The sequence below is a fragment of the Diadema antillarum genome, unplaced genomic scaffold (genome assembly GCF_040938485.1).
Source record: "Diadema antillarum isolate AM-2024a unplaced genomic scaffold, OU_Dant_1.0 scf00000106, whole genome shotgun sequence".
NCBI classification, from domain to species: Eukaryota; Metazoa; Echinodermata; class Echinoidea; order Diadematoida; family Diadematidae; genus Diadema; species Diadema antillarum.
In genome coordinates this window covers 367,520-379,084 of record NW_027270995.1, presented here as the reverse complement: position 1 = coordinate 379,084, position 11,565 = coordinate 367,520, and the positions used below count along the sequence as shown (strand labels likewise).

General features: G+C 38.1%; 1 protein-coding gene across 1 annotated transcript; it reads right to left on the bottom strand.

The window, feature by feature from the left end:
• Nucleotides 1–2,020: 2,020 nt before the first annotated feature.
• On the bottom strand, nt 2,021–11,174 carry LOC139719169 (uridylate-specific endoribonuclease-like). Its single transcript, XM_071630602.1, has 6 exons — nt 11,105–11,174; nt 9,015–9,074; nt 7,705–7,870; nt 5,047–5,246; nt 3,715–3,941; nt 2,021–2,245 (listed from the first exon to the last, which is right to left on the bottom strand). The coding sequence occupies exons 1-6, from the start codon at nt 11,172–11,174 to the stop codon at nt 2,021–2,023; spliced, it is 948 nt and encodes a 315-aa protein (XP_071486703.1).
• Between the last annotated feature and the right edge of the window lie 391 nt (nt 11,175–11,565).

Here is an 11,565-nt window from a genome sequence, read left to right as displayed (position 1 = left end):
ATGAACGGTGAATTTTCGCGTTTTCCCACACCATCCTCATCAACAGTCAAAGCTAATCCATGTTTATGTGCTTTGCGTGCAGTGAAGTGCGTACTAATAAAGCGTTCAGTGCGCCAATTAACACACGGTCGGTTTATTACAAAAGGGTGGTCGATGTAGGGCTATCATACAGCCGACCATAAGTTCTAAATTATGAGGTAGGAAATGATCGAGACAGGTCATTGTGTAATTATGAACTTAGTTAGCACTAGCAGTCTAAAATATAGGCCCTAGCCCTTGACTAGGCCCTAGCATTGCCTATAGCTAGGCCCTAACCGTCACGTTAGACCCTGGCTATGACTAACTAACTTGTTAGATTTCTACATCATTGAACTCGGACACTGCGCCTATTATTGTGCATGATGTGATACGGTGCCTGTTACAATACAACTTAGAATACTGTAACAAAGGTTATAACGAATAGGCTACGTACTGTACCGTGTCAACAATGGGAATATTCCGTACGCTGATTTAGATGATTAGTTTTTGTAAAAGAAATTCGTATTTTATGTGAAGTTTTGAAAATGTATGTAAGGATTGAATTATGCAAGTGTTTATACAAGCACCAACTACGAGTTGGTTGAAAACAGTACATAATGTACGTACCGGTACAGACGACCTAACTTAACGTTAACGTTAACATTAACAGTTTGTTAGATCTAACGTTACATGCATGATGGCGAGGCGTAGCGCAGCCCGGCCAAGAATCCAAACTTTAAGCGTGAGCCGTGACTGGCTTCATACATCATGCAAATTACAGATGGGCATGAAGAGATGTAACTATCAGTTAAATAAATAAATACCTTGGAATGACTGGCAAAGTTCTTCTCTAGCTAGACCTCATTTGCTGAGAATGTTCGTGACTCCATATAGCTGCATTGCAGTCATCGTCACCGCCGTCCATCATGATGAATAGCCGCGCTACTGTATAGCTAGCTATAATACATACATAAACGTGTGATGTACATGTGTGTGTGAGGCGCGGTGGCCGCCCGGCGGCGATCGATTGCGACGAAGGCCAAGGATACATGCAGGCCCGCTGATTGGTTCATGACTATCACATGACTTTTGCCCATCCATTTCTAAACAACGATGTTTAATTGTTTGGACAATCATTCCGAATTGTTTTTAAACAACCGCTGTTTAAGGCAATCAAGCTCCAATTTTCTATATTTAAACAACATTGTTTAGAATTTTAAACAACAATATTTTAAACAACGAAATTTTACACAGCGTTCTAACAGTGCACTGGTAGATGGTGCTTGCCAGCACATCCACCTGACTGCAAGAAAGTGCAGTTTATCAAAGCCTACTATTTGGTAATATTCTGTAATTATGACAAAAGTTAGCTTGTTATACATTCATTGCAAAGCAATATCATGAACTAAGTGCTATCCTTATTTACGGGCCATTTTGGTCACCTGCGGGTCAACACAAGGTCATTTGTAAATTTGAACACGAATTATGTCGCTTTAAAATACACGCTATTTAAACTTTGATCAGTTTTATTCAACTTTATTTTTCATTTCCATTAAATAAACAGGGAAAATTATACACAATGCATGAACAGGTTTATTATTTGTAATAATGTCAAAAACGTAGATTAACAAAATACATGTGATCATGAATAACAACATAATTGCGTTTTTTAAGGTATATACATAATAAATACCTTATACTGAGTGCAATGAGTGAGCACAAGGCGTTATTTAAGCAGGTCTACTGTGATAGCATTATATATAATTATATATATATATATATATATATATATAAGGATATAAAAAATCATATAGATATATTTCATATATATCACTTCAAACTGCAGTGCATCATTGAAATGGGAATCATCTGCAAAGGATTAACTGCCGACATGATTAATAATTTCATATAATCCTATTTTCTTTGTTCGTTTGCGTTTTGCTTTGTTTATTCATTTATTATATTAGCCTATATATTAAACACGCTGTGTTTAATGTTTCAATCAGTGCACGTGAAAGTAGGCAGCGCCTAGTTTTGTGCCTCCGTGCACATACGTGCGGACGGACACACGGTTTCCGTTGAGGTTGAAGGAACACATCTGACCGGGTTGCGCGATAAAACAGACCGTGAAGAGGGCCATCTCAAACTCGGGACTGACGCCAACCATGACGGATGACATCACTTTCACTCGGCTATGCCAGTTGAATTGAAGGAGAATTTGGTTGGGCTGAAATGTGATGAGAGTAAACGAAAAGAATGATAGTCAATGATATATTATATTATTAGTGCAGATCTAACAATATACTCTTTTAATCCCTTGGTATAAACAAGTTTCCCCTAATGGTTTTGGAATTTTCATTGTAGTCCCGACTCGAGTGCAGAGTAATCAATCTAGTTTACCACACTCTATAAGCGCTTAAAACACAAATAAGCAGGCAACAACAAACCCAAGACAATCTGCATAAAACAAACGCCAGTATATCTATTCATTTGGCCCTAAAGCCTGCAACCTATATTAAAGGACAAGTTCACCTTCATAAACATAAGGATTGAGAAAATGCAGCAATGTTAGTAGAACACATCAGTGAAAGTTTGAGGAAAATTGGACAATCGATGCAAAAGTTATGAATTTTAAAAAATTTTGTGTTGGAACTGCTGGACTAGGAGACTACTACAGCTTGTGATGTCATATGAATACAACAGTATAAAGAAAATGTAAAGAAATTTCAACATATTGTTTTCATTTTTTTTCGCATAATAAAAGAACATTTGACTTGCCTCTTTCTCACGGTAGGGGGAATAATATTACCCATGACATAATAATAATGTCGGTAACTAGTCAAGGGAATGTATACTTTTTTCAAAAGATGAAAATTTGTGAAATTCTAGCTCTTTATATTTTCCTTATATTGTTGTACGCATGTGACATCGTACACTGCAGTAGTCTTCTCATCCAGCGGTTACTGCACAAAAACTTCAAAAATTCATAACTTTTGAACGGGTTGTCCGATTTTCCTCAAACTTTCAATGATGTGTTCTACTAATATTGCTACATTTTCTCAATCCTTATGTTTATGAAGGTGAACTTGTCCTTTAATTTCACGATTTGCAACTCTCTGTGAGAATCTAATTATTCTGCGGGTAAGCCTAAATATGTTTCATGAGTCGTTGTCCCAGCAGAAACGTTTCGTCCGAATAGGCACACAACAACATCAATAAACAGACACTCGCGAGCACTGCACTTTCAAATGCTCACTTTCCATACAGTCGACTGCAAATGGACAATTAAAACAGCTACCTCAGCGAAGATTGCGGGAAAATGCCATGACGCAGTGTAAGAATGATACGAATTTCTCATTCCGTCGCTGTGATTTTTAATTGCGAATTCGTAATCACCTGCTAGATTGTTTTGCGGGTTTAAATTCCTAAATTATATATGCGACTTGAAACCTAGACGGCAACAATACTTTGCACGTCCTCAAGCATTGGCCTATAGGCCTATATGGCGCTCAAAGTGTACATTTAAGGCAGATAATTCCTACTTAAACGCTTAAAATGTGTATTTAAAGGCAAAAAAAGTAGAAGTATACGTCTAACCTGATACAGGATATTATGTAATAGCTGCACAGTGCGCTTGTTGTACACATTCCGTAGAATCATACTTAAGTTGTACGGTGACCAGTTTATGCTAAGTACCTGTGACGTCTTCGTGTAACCATAGTAATTCAGATTTCCCGCCAGTTCCTGGAGGTAAAATTGCAGCCAGTTGTGGAAACCCGTCACGCGACCGTTCTTAATCTCCCCGACGAACGTGTGCTCGAAAGCGGACGAATCCAGAACACGTTGGCCTTTCGAGCGGGCATACAAATCAAACCACGTGGATTTTAAGTAGTCCCTGAACGCAGATGGGGTACTGAAGTAACCTACAGATAATGATGAGAGAAAAGATGCGGGGGGGGGGGGCAGATAAAAAAAGAGATGGAGGAGAAAGATCAATCGAAAAAAAAAAGTAAGAAAAAAAAAGATGGATTGCAAGTGAGAACGAGTGAGAATAACGACCGCCTGGTGTGACAACTAAACGCGCCCAAAACATTTACATTCGAAGCATTCTTCAAGGTCTAGTTTTGGTTGAGATTACATTTCAGGTTTTAACCTTTATCATATAATCAGAAAACACCCATAAGAAGTATTAAAGGCCATGCAATTCTAAGAGGAATTAAAAGTTTAGTTGATTAAACAACAAAGAGGTCCTAATAAAAGGTGGGTCCAACATTTTATTAGGAACACAATGTTTTACTTTTTTATATTTATATCAGCCATTTCAAAACTGATTTTAGTCAAATAAACTATTGATTACTTTTAGAATTGATTTTATTTGATATTTCACAAAAAAAGTTTAAATCTGAATTCCCATCTCAGCCAAACTATATCATCTCTTTAACCATGTTGGATGTAATCAATGGGCGTGTAGATTATGATGAAGAGTGTTCTCGCGGCTCCTTTCTAATACATGATGTATATAAACAGAGGGCGTCTGGCTATATCAAAACTTGAATGTGCTTCAACACCCAGTTTGAAACTGATTCCTCACGATCAAACGACCATAATAATTAATCGTTTTCAATCATCTTCATTTTTTTTTTTTTTTGGGGGGGGGGGGGGTTCTCTAAGATTTTTAAAGATTATTGCTCGCATTATGACATACAAGCGACTAAATTCAATCAAGGCAAAGTTCTGTCAGGAAAACAGAAATCCGTTATGTTGTCTGTCTAGATGTGGAAACCCATAAAAACGCGTTGAAAATGTGCGAGTTCCAGCCTACAGCCTACGAAAGTAATATTTTTTTTGCACTTAATCGTGGCAGTATTGTGATATTGACCGGTCTTCTATTTGATATCAATCTTAATAATCACACCTTGAAAGAGAACAATAATTATGGCTGGTGTGCGTGGACAAATGTAAATTGCAAACAACACGTAAATCTTCTGTTAAAAAAAAGAGCATGACAAAAATAAACTAGCTAGCAACCTTTGCGGAACAAGAGGTCATAGGTCAATCTCATGACGTCAGTGTTCAAGATGGCGTCCAAGAAGGCCTCGATTTCCTGGTTCTCTCTTGGTGTGGTGTTTTCTTCGACTCCAACAGACCGGTGGTAATTATTGAGGAGAGCTCGGAGAGTGGCGTAGGTTTCCCCGTCCAGTATTGAAGGTTCCAGACTCGTGAACAACCTGCAAACAAGGGACAGCACTACATATTGAAAACTTTCGCCTTAATTCACGCAGAAAATCCGACGTAGCAGACGCTGGAGAAAGTGAGTGCGTGTGGGGCGAGTGGCTAGTCGACACATTAATGGGGGTGGCCTGCAGCACCGTGCGTGGAGGGACATCATGTTCACATAATTTCACGCGTAGTGTATTGTGTGTAGGCGGCAGAAATCGGGTTAAATCTACAGTTGAGATATAATCTAGGACCTTATCACTCCTTCACAACATTATTTCAGTTGATTACCTGTGCACAACACGTGTATATAAGCACCCGATTGCAGACAGCAGGTGGCAAGCGACCGTTGCACCTACTTACGTTATTACCACCTCCGAAGAAAATGCACCAGTCCGACTAGAGCCATCATCGAAAAATGAGAAGGAATGTGAAATATATTTGGTTGTTTTTGCTCCCAAACTTAGCAGTTATGTTGCTCATAAGGCTGCTACGTATCTAGATAATGTCTCACATACAACTGTATCTTGTTATTGCATTGAAAATGATATTTAGCGAGAAACAAAAGCTTGAAATCACAGGAATTCACACTGCTGACGACGGCAGACAGTGAAGGTCAACGGCTCAAATGTTCGTTGGTAGTCTCGTCACGTAATAGCTCTGTGTGGATTGTACACGTTCCCTATGACAGCAATTGTGACTGGGTAGTCTAGCTTTACTGCTTATTTGCGTCAGGACTGCTCAACCAATGAACAAGATTCTTATATCACAAAAATGGGCAGAATCTCTACTTTCTAAAACCGTGCGCCCCAAGTTCGTGCGGCTTTCCGTTCTCGAGATATCCCGTGTGGAAGAATTGCAAGACGGCAAAATATGCTCAAATTCGTCAAATTTGGACTGTTCGCCATAGACAAATCTACTCATAAGGTACTTTTCTGATCAAATTTGCGTCACGACTACAAATGTTACAATAATGATATAAACACATAAATAATCCCTAAAGTGTCTACATTCAGAATCCGGGCGCCCCAAGTTTGCTTCTTAAATAGTTTAAAAGTTATGGCAGATTTTGTGGAAAAATGCGTCGATTTTTGACCCGTTTTACGTGTTGTAGCGTTCGCGCGGAAGCGCGGCTTCGCAGATGACCGAAAGTTTTCAATATGAATTCAGCCTTTCAGATCTCTAGACCCTATATATCTCTGGGCGTCTCTTTTAGTGTAGCTTCTAAATACAACTGTGACTGTTGTCATGGCAACCTTCTCTTACAACAGGCAAAACAGTTTTTTCTATGTCGATGCATGGGTTAGGGGATAATGGGAGCTACCCTGTGTGGAAGAGTCATAGATCACGCTTCGGAATCTTTTCCGTGCAATACAGAAGAGGCGAGATTCTCGTTCTTATTCGTCCCGAGAAGACGAGACTTCAGGCGTCTTCTTGACTTCAGGCGAGATCCAAGAAGTCAAGAAGACGAGATGTCACATGACATTGGCTTTTCGCCACCTCGGATCCCAACAGGTCGAGATGATGAGACCTGGGCACTGAATTATAAAGCTGTTCGTAAAGTTACGCACGACCTTACGAACGAATTAAATATGGCAAGCCAAGTGGGTTTCCTAATCATTGTTAATTTTAATAGCTAGCTAAAATCGAAATGTGCAGATGATAATGATTATTCTTTCATGGAAACACACATTTTTTCGCTGAAAGTGTATTTTTGCCCCAATAAAGATGAAATGTTGACATAAGCCGTTCTTTGTTAAAAAGTAAGGAAAATGCACTTATTTTGGCACTTCATATTCCAGTCGTTCGTAAAGTCATGCATAACCTTACGAAAAGCTTTGTGAAACAGGGCCCAGATATCCCGTCTTCTCCTGTTCACAGACCCGAGAGTTTGAGACGACAAGATCTCATAACTGGTCTTCTCACCTTCTTGGATCTCTTAGGGTCGAGCGACAAGATCTCATCTCTTATTGGTCTTTTTCGCCTTCTGTTAAATTATCATTGTATAATTTTTCTTTGAATCTGTATCGATAACAAACATTATGTTTTTGGAAATAAGATTTCATTTGATTTGAATCGAATTGAATTGAAATAGTCGGACGTTAGAATTTACAGTGAACTTAACACTCCTCCTCATGCAACATGACATATCTAAATCTCTGTTCATAAGATTGTTTTTGAATGAAGACAAAAGAAGACTTACTGAATACAATAATAATGTATGCATGACTCTTGAAACCCAGGTCCATCAGGACTATCTAGTTAATGGGGAGGAGTTGGGCATAATGGTGAGGAATTAACTGATCAGTGATGAAGGAGGATACAGCTATACAGCACTGTTCATTCTTCTGTTAATCCATGCGCTTTAATATAAATTATAAAAATCATGCTCTACTTATTTTGCGAAGGCAATTATTCAACCATCAATTGTGATTTCGATAGTGCTCGTGGAAAGCCTAGAATAGATACCTCCTTGGCGACCGATCGCGGTAATGATAGATGCGCCTTATCTTGGTCTGCCGACTGAGGGCGTATAGGGAGCCGGGTACGCGATTTACGTCAGCAACCCAGACTTCACGTGCCAGATGACTGATATCTCTTGTCGAGATCGGATCACGTGGTCTTGTGGTGCTACCTGATGTAAAATGATAATGATGATGATGATGATAATAATAATGATAATGATAATAATGATAATGATAACAATAATAATAATAATAATAATAATAGTAGTAGTAATTATAATAATGATAATAATAATGATACTAATAACAATAATAATGATAATCTTGAAGGCTTTACACATCCTAGCAGAATTAGACAATTTGCAATAACCTATACAACAAATTTGAATCTTCGGACATTGCTGCAGTGACAAGCAGAAGACATGAAAGATTATTTACGGTATTATATTATTATTCAGGCAAAGAGTACCAGCTTTAAGTCAGAAACTTTATAACCTAATGGATACAGTGGGACGAACAGAAAGACAGAAAGAATGTCAGTGTCTATGCAATTCGATAAAACAAAATGTTATGATTTTAGTGGGAGGATCGGCTAAAACATTATTCTGATAAGCTTGTACAAAACGTAGAATGCCCCTCAGGAGCGAGATAGACAGGGAAAGAAAGCGAGATAGAGAGAGAGAGAGAGAGAGAGAGAGAGAGAGAGGGGGGGGGGGGGGCTAGACCGAAACAAAGAAAGGTAGATCTAGATGTCAATGCAAACGTATAAGTATATAGGACATGCATAATCATAGTCCACACATATATCTAAAAAGAAGCAAACACACTAAACCTGGATGTGTGCACACGCCCATTCTATACTACTTGTATCTCATTTGTCAGTTAAGAAGGTTTGCATTGTAACCTTTCTGGTGACGATGAAAGGAAGAGATCAGAAATGCAATATTAACGTCCAACAAAATAATAAAGGTTACACCAAATTTTCAGACTTGTCTGAAAACCTGAAGAAGAGGGGACGCGTTGAAAATTTGGTATACTTGATATACATTCGTGTACATGAACATAAACCTAATTATAAACATATCAATAAACATATATTACAGAAATGTATAAATATTTTCATTTATACATGAACATAACATATTGATAAACATAATTATATTATATAAATGTATAAAATATGTACACGATATACCACATTATTATTGTAGTTTGTATGTTGTAGAGATTCATGATACTGTACATAACTACCGTTGTCACAGACGTTTGCGTAATCATGGCAACAATCGCCATAGCTTGTGCACACCGAATTACATTGGCAGGACCGCCTTCGATCCAGCCTCGATCCACATCTTCCGCTGCAGGAGTCTTGAGCTGGACGTGAAGAACAATATAGTAAATGAATTGGGCAGTATTTGAATAATACCTCTTGAGTGTTACGTGACACATAAAACCCCATAGCATTGTGCACACTGCCCAAAGTCTCTGGCTTAAATATGGCTGCAGAGTGATTCCTACAAATGAACATATGGTGATTATACGAAAGAATCAACAGCCATTAGTCTCTCTTGGAGCTGCACTGAAAGCCATGATCATGTGAGCACATTCAGTGACACTGTTAACCTGCATAGAAAGATACCTTAAAGGAGAACTTTTTTTCAGACTTTTACATTTAAACAACTATAAATTGCTTATAGTGGGTTTAGTTTCACAATTTATAATGATCGGGATGAGAAATAAGAATGTTTTCAAAATTGATAACAAATCACAATGAACGAGGATGATGACATGCAGCAGCTTTACATAAAGAATGCATGAGTGCTTCCTCAAAGAAGCTGAACAAAGAAGAAGGCATGCATAAATTCTGCACAGCGGTATTGTCATGGAATAACACTGACTACATATTTCTGAAATATGTGAGCCTCCTATGTCATCGTCACTGTTCAGTGTAATTTGTTTTGGGTCTTTCAAGGTATCGGTGTCCAAGCTTGTCGGTGTCCCTGCTCAAGAACCATAATGAATTCCACAAATCTATACAAGGAGTTGTCGATTTATTAACTTCATGATTGTGAACTGCTGGACTTCATCCCTTTTAATGGTTTCACATATAGCCCACATTTATGTAAACTCTGATCCCAATAAATCGGATGAAAATCACCTACAAATGTGCAATACCAGCTTGGTAGGAATCAATTCCCTGTGATGAGGGTTGATTTACATACAAACTGAATGTATCTTAAAGGGATGGTACAGTATTGGTGGAGATGAGAATTGGGCTTTTAACTTTTTGCGAAATACCAAGAAAATGCGTATGATATAGTACAGAGCATACCATTTTAAGAGGAATTCAAGCTTTATTTGATGAAAATCGGGTTTGGAATGACTGAAACATCCAAAAACAAAGTAAAATAAAGCGATCGTAATAAAATGTGGGTCCCACACTTTATTAGAATAGCTCTTTTCTTGATAGCCAGCCATTTCAAAACCAATTTTCATCAAATAAAAGTTAAATTCCTCATAGAATTACATGCTCTTTCGTATTTCATAAGAGGTTTCTCATTATCTCACCCAAAAAATGTTAGAAACCTGAAATTAGGTCTCAACCAAAACTGTACGATCCCTTTCTAAAGCCTTGACCGATTCCTTTTATATAAATTCAGTGGGACTGTTAAGGGTCATAGGCCTTACAGCCATTCACTTCCACTGCTATAATATAATGGGAGACCGTGAAAATCCGTGATTTCCGTGATGAGGAAATGCCGTGACACATTGGTTCCCAAACTGCAATCATACAGCAGCGAATACCATGATGAACCGGCCCTGCTGAAAATCATAGACTCTATGGTAGTATAGGCCTACATACTGAGAGTGAATAAAAGAGTCGGCAAAATGCATCTCAAGAGTTGCTGTTTGACGTGTTCTCCCGACAATGCCCGAGGCACATACTCTATAGTATTTAATAGGCCTACATCATAATGTGTAGACAATGTTATTGCCTTCTTTCGTTAGAAAAAAAAACCTAATTAAAATCAATAAAACAAATGATTTAGGCCCTATTGGGACTATGATCATTACTCAAATGATAAGAAAATACCATTATTATATTTTGAATGACCTCATAAGTATGAATAATGTTAGAATGATATCATTGTTTTTCAATGACGCTGAAGTTCTAGAACTAGATTTCTTGCTTGAGATGTTTGGTTTGGTTTTGATACATTGCTCCACTTTTTTCTCTAACTACAGCCGACAAGTAAATACAAATTTACACAGAGCATGCAAAAAAGGAAAACATACAAATCAATACAAAAATGGTTAATTTTGTCTATATAACACACTGAAAACTCAAGTACCAAAAATGAGCTGAATTTGATTCATAGTTTGCAAAGATTATACACACTTACCTTCAGCGATATGCGTGTACGCCAGGCATATTATCCAGACGCAGAGAAAACCCTCAATTAATGTCCTCATTATGTGCAGAGTGCGGACCCGAAAACACATGAATTGACAACTCTATTATTGTTGCACAAATCTAGAGCGAGAGAGAGAGAGAGATCTGCAAGGTTTTCCAAACTGGCATGTCCGTCACACAATCTTTGCTCTTCTCTTATTGCCTGACTATGTGTGTGCACAGATTCTGATTTGCACTAATCATGCTAATAGCCACTGCGGAAGTTGTTTGACAGTCACGTTGCATAGTTTAAATATGGTGGGTGTGAATCAAAAGTGAGTATCTACAGCCAGTTCAATATACATTATTCGACCGTCCTATAACCTTTTTACTCCCACTTCCTGCAAAACAGCTACTTTGTTTTTTGTTTTCCTTTGGATGCATGGATGTTCCGCGCTACTCAGAATGAAA

Excerpts from the sequence above, each read along its gene's own strand:
- LOC139719169 (XM_071630602.1), bottom strand. The coding sequence starts at position 11,174 with ATGAGGACATTAATTGAGGGTTTTCTCTGCGTCTGGATAATATGCCTG. Across the intron at positions 9,075-11,104 it reads GTACACGCATATCGCTGAAG|CTCAAGACTCCTGCAGCGGA; the intron begins GTAAGTGTGTAT and ends CTTCACGTCCAG. Across the intron at positions 7,871-9,014 it reads TCGAAGGCGGTCCTGCCAAT|GTAGCACCACAAGACCACGT; the intron begins GTAATTCGGTGT and ends ATTTTACATCAG.